The sequence below is a fragment of the Orbicella franksi genome, chromosome 6 (assembly GCF_964199315.1).
Source record: "Orbicella franksi chromosome 6, jaOrbFran1.1, whole genome shotgun sequence".
NCBI lineage: Eukaryota > Metazoa > Cnidaria > Anthozoa > Scleractinia > Merulinidae > Orbicella > Orbicella franksi.
Genome location: NC_138150.1, coordinates 28634636 through 28646901, shown reverse-complemented (window position 1 = coordinate 28646901; position 12266 = coordinate 28634636). Strand labels below are relative to the sequence as shown.

The 12266-nt window shown below is 39.3% G+C and overlaps 2 protein-coding genes across 2 annotated transcripts in view; both read right to left on the bottom strand.

Moving 5' to 3' along the window:
- Positions 1-12266, bottom strand: part of LOC145488887 (uncharacterized) — a 163806-nt gene that overhangs the window by 1361 nt on the left and 150179 nt on the right. Inside the window, exon 12 of the mRNA XM_081467713.1 lies at positions 84-421. Coding sequence (XP_081323839.1) covers positions 84-421 — 338 coding nt within the window. The remainder of the gene's footprint in view (positions 1-83; positions 422-12266) is intronic.
- On the bottom strand, positions 1123-11619 carry LOC145488867 (lactadherin-like). Its single transcript, XM_081467692.1, has 7 exons — positions 11238-11619; positions 8566-8710; positions 5850-5984; positions 5013-5194; positions 3882-4023; positions 3195-3538; positions 1123-1306 (listed from the first exon to the last, which is right to left on the bottom strand). Exons 1-7 carry the CDS (start codon positions 11535-11537, stop codon positions 1154-1156), a joined length of 1401 nt encoding a protein of 466 aa, XP_081323818.1. The 5' UTR covers positions 11538-11619; the 3' UTR covers positions 1123-1153.

Sequence of the window (12266 nt, the reverse complement as noted above, 5' to 3'; positions counted from 1 at the left end):
ATTAATATAAATAAATGAACATAAAACCTGGCAAGTGTTAACCGAAGAATTGAAACATTTCATTTAATTTAAGCTATTTTTACTTTATCTGTGGCTTGTCCCAGTTCCTTGTAGTAGTGGATTGCCTCTCCATTGTCACTGTACTGCAGTTTGTACTTAGTTACCCACTGTGAAAAATCCGGGGAATTCCTTCCTTGGGTTGCTACTCGTGTCACTTTAGTGTACTGAACTCCCAGATCAACCTGCAACCACGGATTTTCATCTCTTGAATCAGCGACCCAAGCTCCTGCTGCCGTGTTTGGAATTTCTTGAAAGTTTAGCCTTGCGTACGAGGCAGCATATTCAGCATCTACTTCCGATGAGGCGGTAATCTGTGCGTCAGTGATTGCTCGGCTTTCCATACCGAGAGCGTCTTGACATTCTGAGGGTTTTAAGAAAAATTACAATATTCAGTATGATGGCCTTTAAGACTAACTAATAGAACTAAACCGTTTTTTTTTTTTTTCTTTTTTGGTCTCGTGGAGTTTGCTATCAATTACGGTGGAACCCCTTTGGTGCGATCACCAACGGGCCATGGAAATTTGGCCGTATTAACGGAATAGCCGCATTAACGGGGTGGCCGTATGAACGAAGTAGGATCAAATTTTATGACTCGTCTAAATTGAGTGACGTCTTAACATATATAGCACAAGTGCACTTCTAAACTTTAAAAGGCAACCGGAATGCAGATATAACTTTTAAAAATTGAAACTTTAATAGCTAAATGCACTATTAATAATACTGAAGATGGACATAACTGGTTTGAGTGGCCGAATAAACGGGATAAATAATAAAGTATTACACAGGTTGGGATTTCAGAATGTGGTCATTTGCCGTATTAATGGGGTGGCCGCATTAACAGGCTCTTCTTATTAGAAACTGTATGGGCGTTTCTCCGGGACAAAAAGGTGGCCGTAATAACGAGATGACCGTTTAACGAGGTGACCGTTAGGCGGGTTCCACTGTATCATGGGTGACACTTTTAACACATTTCTTTCTCTTGGTCTCACTTGTCAATTGGCTCGTTTCGTCAAGCTTTTAACGTGTTCCAATTTTTTTTCTGAAGTAAATAGTTCAGGTTAATTTACATGAAAAGTCGAAATAACTGAATTTGCTAATTCTCACCTTCAATACAGCCATAGAACTCTGTCCTCATGGCAATGCGACCATGCCATGATTCTGGATGAATACGAATGTAGGGAGTGATGATGGGATATTTTAGATCATTACTCACAGGTGTATATCGATCATTATTTCCTGAGAATACCTTAAAGAATGAAGAATTCAAAATGATCAATTCTACCGCGAAATTAGAAAAGTCGCGTCACCCCCCCCCCCTCCCCCCCCCATCCACCCCGAACAATCCGCGAAAAGGTAGTGACGTAATTTAACACCTGTGAATGAATCCCACAAGCAACGACCCAAAGGTTACCGTATACTTCAGGGGTGTCTCTCCACTCCAATGGAGGTAGCGTCTCGCGATTACATCACAGATACCCTAAACTCTTTTTTCAATATAAGCTCATAGATTTGCAATTGCCTATCCAAAAAGTTCATTAAGTTTGTCAAAACTGATGAAATTTAAATCGGAGGATTTAAGTTATCTCTTTTAAGTTCCAACTCAACACAATTTTATAGTTTCTCATTTCTTTTTTTAAGGAAACCAAACGCTTAAAAAGCAAATTTTAGGATTTTCAAATTTCCCGTCACTCTTTTTTTGTTGTTTGATCTTTCAACTGACCAAATTTGAACGAAATTTTTGTTTGAGTTTAGTCTCGAGAATCGAGCTACCAATAGATAAGAAACTTTTACTTCCGGTTGGTCGGCTGTGTCCATTTTCGCGATTAATATTGACTCTTTCTAACTTTTTCCCTTTTTTGCCTGAAAGCTCATAGAATGAGGCGAACGAAAATTGAAGTTTTCACTTTGAAGGTACATGGCAACCTTAGGACACTCCATAGCTATCTCAAACGTGACTGAACTTTGTATTTTGGTAAGTCCTTAAGAAGAAGAGCCACCCTCCCCTCCACCCCACCTCACTTTTACACATAGCTCATAATATCACCCAATAACAATTACGAAACATACATTGAACAAAGTCTCTTCCTTGATGCAAAAATCATTGTAGACGAAGGCTGCGGAGTACAAAAACTGATTCACTTAAATTTCATCAAAAACCAACGAACAAAATATCGATAAAGCCCCTTTAAATAGAAATTGTGCATCCCTTGTCACATTCGCCGGTCATGAACATTGAAGCTAGGAGGAGTAGGACATAGGAGAAGGCAGCGTCACCGAGTGGTCAGCGCGTCGGACTCGTAATCCAGTGGTCCCGGGTTCGAGTCCCACTCTGACCATTACCAAGATTTGTTTCATGGTACTCTAGTTCAAATACTCAGTTACGCTTGTAAATAGCCAGCTGGTTTGCTTCCGGCTAGTTGGGATTTTTAGCAATGTTATTTTCACTTTTCACTTATTTGTTTTAGTTGTTTACTCGGCCTCACTGGCCTTTGAGCTATAAACACCGGCGAGGGTAAGTAAAGGTTATTATTATTCAACTTTCATACACTATGCGAATTCCGATTTTCTGATTGGCTGATTTGTGCCACGTGATACTGGGTTGTGACGAAACAACCACCTTGACGTCATTATCGTGGTGTAATAGCAAGGTGTAAATTCAACACACCACGGTCATTACACCATGGCTTCGGCTGACTCAAATATAGTGGTTTCAATGCAATGTTTCTTTGTGCAGTGTATTCAATTTGAATAATAAAAATGTTAGCGTACTCATTGCTCATGAATTATCGGGATTTACCTGTACTCGTTCACAAAGAATGAACTCGAAATTTCTCGCTCATTGTTAGCGAACTCGAGCAAGTAAATCCCGATAATTCACTCGCTGATTGCGGTAACCTGTAATTATTATTAATTTATCATTATTTATATAAGCATGAGTGTCTTGTCCAAGGACATGTTGATCCAGGTAAGAAACAGACCCGGACCTCTGAACACACTCACTGCTTGCTAAGCCACCACGCCCCCCAGTGACAAGTAACTTGGTATAACATGGTATAAACTAAGTACAGCACTTAATGTCAGAACGTAGACAGAGTTGAACTAATTAACCTTTTATTACTCATTCTTTTACTTACTTTCTTTAATCCCTCCTCTTTGTAATCTTGAAAAGACACCGAGTCGTATCCATAAGATAGGCTGAAACTTTTTACCCACTGATTTCGATCCTCTCTTCCTTGTATAGCCACTCGAGCTACTTTTCTCCAGTCACCAAAATGTACTTGAAAAAATTGATTATTGTCATCCCTTCCCGCTGCCCAGCCACCTGCTCTGTCTGATGTGCGCAGAAAATGCAATCTTCCGTTTTTAGCCTCAGTTCTACTGGACAGGTAAGAGGAAACTGTTATAGCAGAGTCTGGAATTTGTTTATTCTCCATTCCAAAGGCTTCTAAACACACTGGAGGCTTTGGCGTCGGGAAACCTGTTTTATTGCAACGAAAACAGATTTACTGACGACATATCATGACAAGGATGATATAAAAATATCTTGAATAGGCCAAAATATTCAGGCTATTCTTCTTTTACTTAGTTCTGACAGTTGATATACCTTGCAGAAAATCAGCAAGAGATACTGATGTATTTTCGTTTTAAAGAGTAAACAGCAGTTTATATTCTATCGTGCAAGTAAGCTTTAGTTATCGTTATGGTGACAACCCTGACATAGAGGAGACTATAATTATATCCATCCACAGCGTCGCTTACGAACGACAGCTGGGGAAAGTAGATATATGGAGACGAGAGCCAGACGAGCATAATATACATACCATCACTGCATCCGTACAACTCCACCCTTAATGACGGCCTTTCTTGGTATGTTTTAACATTGATTTTAATAAAACGAGCGATGATCGGAGGATCAAGGATGTGGCCCGCTGTACGAACATTATCTGTGTTTCCCTGGAGGACCTTTAAACATTAAGAACATGAGTATCTTAGCCTTTACTTCCTCCTTTTTATTATCTTTTGGTTACGCTTTCGTAAAGAAGTTCTTTTGGATAAAGAAAAAATGATAAACTGAAGGAATTCCTTAACTCAGGGAAAGATGTCAAATCGGGCCTGAATTGTCGCGATTTTTCCTTCTCGTGAGAGCCGAGTCATTTGCATATTTTAATTTCGAGGAAAAGCAAGCGTAGATACACAAAAAATGGCACAACATCTGTGAGATAGGTGGGATATAGTTTACGGGATATAATTCATCACTGAGTAGAAATCAAAATAGCTCGCGACAAAAATGACAGACTGTTCTTCCTTCCTTGCGAAATTTACATAAACATAATCCTTTCACCGCGTGTTTCCATTATGCCGTCAAAGACGAGAAGTCTATAAAGTATATTGCTGCGCTTCAATCCTTTTCGAGGGTCAAATCATGTTAGTTTTGAAACTCATTAAAAGATGAACTTTTGGTATTTTTTAGTTCACGGTCACAGGCGACTATGTTCCAGTTCCTTTAGCAGAAAAGCAGTGTTTTATCTTATCTTCTATCACTATTCTGTCATCATACTATTATTTTTCTTTGACAAAACACTAGCATTGACCGTAGTTGTTTCTAGAATATTAGCAGAAAATAATGTTTAACAATTATTATTAACCGAGGCCGCCAAGCGGCCAGGTAAAATATTCACCACTTACACCGACAATGAGGTTAATAATTGTTTTGATACACACCACACAAGCTGAATACCTAGCAGATCCAAAAAGCCTTTAATACTGACAATAAATCAACAAACCGAAACGGAAGCTATTTTGTTTCTCTTCGGCTGTTCAGAGGTGAACATTTAGCCAATCAGAACGCTTGAAACTCACTATTCTCTTGAAATTGTATGGTATATCCGTATGAAAAGCCAACCCCATCCAGACCCTTTGTTAATATGTAGATGCGGGAGTTATGCTAATACCTGACCATTGTTGTGTGATATGAATGTTACCCCGTCCTGGCTGTAATCCAGGGTGTAGTTTTTTGTCCACCAGTTTTTATCAAATGATCCTTGAGTGGCAATCCTTGTCACCTTGGTAACATTTTCCAAGTCAATATGTAGAAACTGATTGTCCTTCCAGTCATCGTCAGATATCCATCCTCCTTTTAATATTGTATTTGAAAACAGGGGAAATGAAGAAATATAGAAAACGAAAGGAGGACAAATGATGTCTACAGAATAAAGTCTTATTTCTAAATAGTTCATATTGATGGTATCGAGTATTTGCTCTAAGTACATCTGGGATCTGTTTTGTGTTTTCTGGAAACAAAATTAATTACAAACGCGAACTTTTCAATTCCACCATTTAACGCTGTTTCAAACAGTACACAGCCTTCGCAATCGAGGATCAACATCGTTGTAACTAGTTTTCGTAAGTAAACAAGGAATGTGAATTGACTGAGCGGTTTATCCATTGTTTACTGTGTGCGAATCAGTAGATGATCCCGGTGGTGCAATTGCGATGCCGTTTGGGGGCACGGTGGTTAGCTTCAGTGATCAGTTCAACATAAATAATAGGGTTTTCTTTCTATATGATTATGAGTATGATTATGATTATGATTATGGTTATGATTAGTCACGTAACCAGCGCGCTATCACGTGGTTATCCAATTTGTTCTGTTGCATTCTTCGATATAACACTTAAAAGAAACAGTTTCACGGTTCCATGTACAAAATTACACCGATGATTTTCCTAGGTTTTATCTAAGGCTTTTTGGCTTAATCTCATGTCGATGATATTTTGATAGGAAACATTACCTTCGTTGTTCAGTCTCCCTCGTTCCGGTCCATAAGAGTGCCTGTAACGTGACGATGCCACAATGGCTGAATTTGGTATCCTTCCGTTTTCCATTCCCAGCGGAGAAGCACATACCGTTTGCGGGATTTCCATTTCTGTTTAAAATAAAAAAGCCTTGAAATAAGCCAACCATGTAAATAAATTTTTCTCCAAAATTTTTAATTAATTGATTTTCTTAAATTCATATGAACTGATTTGTTATTTAAAATCCCAGCTTGCATGATTGCATAATAGACCAACGGTTCGAAAATTTTACGACCAAGAGCATTACCAAGGTGAGCTCGCTCCCGTTCCTTAAAAAAGAAGGTAATTGAACATTATAATTACCCAGAAATAACTGGTTAAGCCTGGAGGTATCAGTGGCATACACCTGGAGGGTGCAAATAGACATAGTAACAGCCCATGCTACATGTCCGCACCAGTTCTCGCCAACCTTTTCATGCCCACCTTGGGAGGACTGTGGATGAAGCAGTGCAGTGCGCCCTTTTTTTCCGACGCCATCCATTAAACGTCGTTTTATATCCTTAGCAATGAACAAGACGCCCTCCTATTCTTTGATATTCTTTGTACACCATACCACAAAGAGGCTTTTACACAAATTGCCTCTTTTGGATAACAAGAACGCTTTCACTGCTCTAGCTACATCGCAATGACCACTATAGAAATTTCTGTCGCAACATGTTTTCAAATCAGGAGCCATAATCGGGGACGGAGACCGTAAGTCTTGGGATCCGCGCGCACCTATGATATGGGACAATTTTTCTATTTTTAGAACAAATTGCGCCATCCTGACGTCATATATCCGCGCGGATCCACGCACATGTCGGGGCTCTCGCGTGGGTGTTGTCACGTTGCGTGATCAAATGGTGAGAGTTGAGAGACCTTGGGAGATTATCTTGCGTATTTTTCACAGTGATGGCGGGGAATAAGGCAGGGAATACGAACCAGGGCGCTTATATGTAGTTTTATGCTCTGAGCTAACGGAAAAGGTGGGATTTTCAGGGTCGAAAACAAGACTTCAATCTCCCGCTGGGAATGAATAATAAGATCTGCTCGCGCTACTTGTAAGCTTACGCGTATGTTTTTGCGTTTGTTCTGACTCAAGAATATAGCAAGAAAACTCTCTACTCTGGTATCGAGTTAATTTGTGAGTTTCTCAGACAATGGTTAATCATAACGAAAACCTATTTTGATGGTTTCTTATTGTTTCTGCTTGTTTGGTGAGTTTGCAAAAGTTTTTGAAAGGAAAGTCTGACGCGTACAATTAGCTCACTTGCATAGTGCAGCTCGTGTACTTTCAAGTCCGAGTCGGTGTTTTCAATTGTCAACAAATCTGGACAAAGATTTCTTTCGTTGTCTTTTGTGCTGAGATGCTGCAACAAATTTCACGAACGCAAAAAGGCTACTAACATCATGTGTGTTTCTTCAACATAAGCATAGTGAAGTTTTACACTGTGAAAATGAAAATAGACAAGGAGTTTTGATAACTCGATCAACAAAATCGAAATCGTTATTTGAAGTTGATTAACGAAAGCGTCATCGTAACTTTGCTGATTATTTCTACTTTATTCACATATTTTCAGCTTAGCTTTTAATATGTTCTCAAACATTTATCAATCTTAAACATATTTAAAAACTATCGAGTTATTGTTTGAGTTCGATGTACGCTTTCACACGAAAGTGCGGCGGAAGTACAATTTGTCATGTTTATTGACTGTACAAAACACGCATCGGCGGGCGCTCTCATTCATCGACAACAGAGAATTTGGTGGATTTTTACACGAATAAAACTGAGCAGTATCTACGGACGTAAAGTTATTGGGCCTTGATGAAACATCAAGCGTTGCTTACAATTCAAGCGAAACTCAAACTAGCAATTATTTTGTTTAGTTTTCGGTCGCGATAGACTGACAAATTCCTCGCAAGCGTGTGGCAAGAGGAGCTAGGAAACTATGAAGTCCTGAAGCTCTGCTATATCTTAATATATCCAGCTAGTTTTTTGCTCTGTAATGGAAAAGCTGTTAATCTTCAACATATGTGAAATTTAGAGTGGAGTAATGTACAGCTCGTGTAAAAGAAGCATCCGTCGGGACACAACTTGGCCAGCGATATATATAAGCTTACAGCGGAACATACCTAAATTCGACACTGTCTTACTTCACTCAAACTGGAGCAGCTTACGACGAAAATACTTAAGCAAAATTCCAACAGACGTAAACGCGTTGAGTTGTGGGCCAAAAACATGAAAAATTTCGGGAATTTCGGACGCCATTTCCCCCGCGCGACATCCGCAAAAATCCTCGCAGCATGTACGCGCGTGTGCCGCAGGTGATGGCGCAATTTGTTCTAAAAATAGAATTATTGTCCCATATCATGGGGACAACCCCAATACTTGAAATGGCGCGCGCTTACGGTCTCCGTCCCCGATTATGGCTCCTGTTTCAAATTTATTGTTCTTTTTTCCAAAAAATATTACGGCCCTGTTTCTACAAGAAATAGTACAAATACTGCATAACAAAATTTAATAAACATTGGTTTCGCATTCCATTCGCTCCTCTTAGTAATTGGAATTTGAGTAACTGATTAAGTCAAAGTAGAGAAGTAGAGAAGATATTATGTAGGATTAATCCTAATAACTTTGTAGATGGTGAAAAATAATGGCATAATCCAGCGTACCTGATTTGCAGCCATAGAAGTCCGCTCGTAAGCTAATACCATTGTTCCAAGCCACTGGATAAATTCTTATATAACGAGTGACATTGATTGGATTTTTCAGCAAATGACTCACAACGAGAAAATGATCAGTGTTTCCTGCGAATTCCTATGTCAAAAGGAACACAAACGGAGGCAGAGGAGTATCTTAATGTCAGTGGGTAGGGGTATATCATCTAAACGTTAAAAGGAGAAAGCATTACATGGAGAACTCTTTTACCTAAGTTCCAGTTACAATCATTTTTGTCTTTTTTGGTATTTTATTGCTAAACCAGATCGCACCTTACCACGATATATATTATATATCCTTGTACCCGGTTGTTCAAAGGACGAACAAATTGACCTTGGATTATATTCGAATTTTTTAACCGAATGTTTTTTAGCCAGCGGGTAAAATAGCATTTTTACAATAACTGTCTAATTTCTCGCGCGCTGATTGGCTCGTTTTTATCATCAATAAGAGTACAGAAAGATAAATTTTTAATTTATGCAAGCTTTCAACAGTTCAACATTCAGCTGTCGAATTGTCAACTTTGTAACCAATGAGATTTTATTGACTTTTTTAAGTATAGCCAATCAAAAAGCGAGAAAAGCTATTGACAATGTTCGCTTCATCTTGAATAAAATTCACTTATCTTTCTTTACGGCAAGTTTAAGGCGTCTTTTCCCTCATTCATTCCCGGCATTTGACCATTTGAGTTGTTAGTGTAAAAAATAAATAGACGTCAGTTTTTTATGCGTCTGTCCTCTTATTGATGATAAATTTCGTCATGACATTGTCAAAGTCTACTGCGGAACCACTCGCCTGCGCCTTGTGGTTCCACAGCCACTTTGACAATGTTATGACGCAATTTATCATCAATAAGAGGACAGACGCATAAAGAACTGACGTCAATTTGTTAAACCGAAGCAGCTTTTGTTGGCCGGGTAGTAAATCTCGGGTTAAGGAAGTTTAACTCCTAGTTAGCATCCCCTACTCTTTGTTAAGCTTAAGGACGGTGCCTACTAAATGCAAAGGTTTTTGCGCCAGGTTAGGACCTTGCGGAACAAGTAGATCTTTGCAAGGGCTATCGGAATCCACAAAGAAAAAAGAGGGTAGCCACGCATTTTTTCGAGGTAATTAGCCTTGAATCTCAACAAAAATGCTGACATTAGCATTTTTCTGAAAATAGAAGGAGAGGATATTTCTTCACAGCTTTCTTTAGAATTCGCCTTTACATACAGAAAAGCAACCACATTTATAAAGATTTATAAGTAGTAACATAAAAACCATTTTTGGTATGTTTTTAATAATAAAATCGTTGCAACAGCACTTTTAGCGTCTCTGACAGCCTTCCTCTGTTTTAGCTAAAATACAGTCTAAATATCTTTTGCTCACAACCAGAAACTAATCACTTGCTGAATAGGCTTGTCACTTCCATTTCATAACATAAAATATAGGGGTGGCCACGCGTTTTTAAAAGTTATTGATCCCTTTTTAAACTTTTTACGGTGCTTGTTACATTTTTTCCTGTCACATCCCCAGTAAGTAAAACATTTGCGTATCTCGCACTTGTTTTGCGCTCGCACCACGCCATCTGCAGCTACATGTTTACAGTTGTATTTCGTTATAATTTTCGACAGATAACAGCTAGTTTTTCAGCTGGAAGACGTTAACAGTTAGTGGTTAGCGATATGCTACTGCTCTGGTGTTCCTGGTTTAAGTACAGGTTCATTAAACTTGATTTGGTCACAGTAGGAGAATTTTGCTTCCAATTTAGTGGTGTACTTGGTAGCGTAGTTGATTGCGTCATGTCAACCCAGCGCGCGCGTGGCGCTTAAACCATGCCTTGCGTGATGCGCAGAACGTGTGCGCACTAACAAAAGTAGACACCGTCCTTAAACGCCAAAATCATAGCTTCCCTTGAAGTTATTTCGCCACGTAAGAAGACGAGAAAGCACAACATAAGCGCATCGAAAACTATCATATTGTCCAAGACAGTGAAATGAGGAGCAGCTGGATATTCTCCAAGCAAGTTAACTGAATTTCTAATTAAAAAGAAAACGAAGCCCGACGCGTCTGTCTGTCTGTCTGTCTTTCTGTCTGTCTGTTTGTCTGTCTGTCTGTCTGTCTTTCAAATCGTTTAAATCTGTTTTCCCGTAGTTCTTTGTCTATGACATCAACGATGAGGACGGAATTTTGTAGAGGGCGAAGTTTTCACAGTATTTCTTACCTTCGCTATGCACTGAAAAACAACTTCGTAATTTTGATTCAACTTTTTTTCATTTAACGTATCCACGGTTAGCGAGGTGGGTTAAAGCTAACCGGCTGTTTAACCCGAGATTGCCCGTTATCTATATAGCTAGCTACAGACACAACGAACTAACATGCGGTCAAAATTTAAATCCCAAGTTAATTTAAGACTTTTAAGTCTTTAAGTCTTAAAGGTTAAAACCTTCCTTCGATCAACCGGACCCTGGAGGAAGGGTTCAACAACCACTGTATGAGAAACGTTTCATGCCTCGGAACACAGCACATTGGCCGTGGCCAGCGCAAGCACTAAGATTCTTTAATCCGGATCCGGTGTACAGCACAGAGACGATTGGGCAAATGTGCATCTGAAATGGACTGCTCTTAAACTATAATAAAACAATACCTTTGTATTATGGCCGTCTTCCTTGTAGTCACTGAAAAACTCTCCATCGTAACTGTAAGCAAGTTTGAACTTCGTAACCCACCACTTCCAAGACCGGTACGTACATCCTTGAATGGCCACACCAGTCACCTTGGTCCAATTTACAAATTCTACTTGAAACCATTGCTCTGTACCCTTTACGTCAGCTATCCAGCTTTCCTGTTGATAAAGCCGACCCCGACTTGCTTTATAGTACTGTTCACTTGAAGCCGTTATGGCCGAATCGGGGATGTCGTTATTTTCTAATCCAAGACTAGCCATGCATACAGGAGGTTTAGAGGTCGGAAAATCTGTGATAGAAAAATTGTGGTTTGGAAATTAGGTCTCCTTGTTTGTAAATTCGAGCTGGCCATTTTGCCATTCAACTACGAAAACACGCACAAATGTGTCTTGAAGAACCGAAAAAAGGGGCACCCTGTTACAGAAGCGAACTTTGCCAAAGCTTTGCCGAGTCACAAACTTAACCATGTTTTCGTAAGAACTGAGGTGGTGAGCGGTAAAATTAGGAAAATCATCATGAGTCAATTGATATAAATTTGAAATCAGTTCTTAGTTTAGCGAAGAGCATAAGGAGGTGGGGGGTGGAGGGGGTAAGATATAAATAAAATTGCTCAGATCAAATTTGGGCTAAATCTATTATCCCAATCTGTTGTTAGCTAAAATTCCAGTCTCAGAAGAGAAATTTTTATTTGTTCGTTTTTATTCAATTGCGCTGTTTTGCGCCCCAATGTATACATCGAATGCTGTTGCTATATAATATTGCAATAAGCGCTCCTCGTCCCCCCCCCCCCCCCACAATTAATTAGCTTTTGACCTTAACATAATATTAAACATCATGATTATTAGAGCCCCTAAAATTACAGTTCCCGAGATAAAGTATCTATTGTTTATCATTATAGATGTACATTTTTACCACAATTGCCGCTAATCTCGCAATCTGATTGGCTACCTTGTCGTTTTCGATAAAAGTCCATACCACGCTTCTCGCGT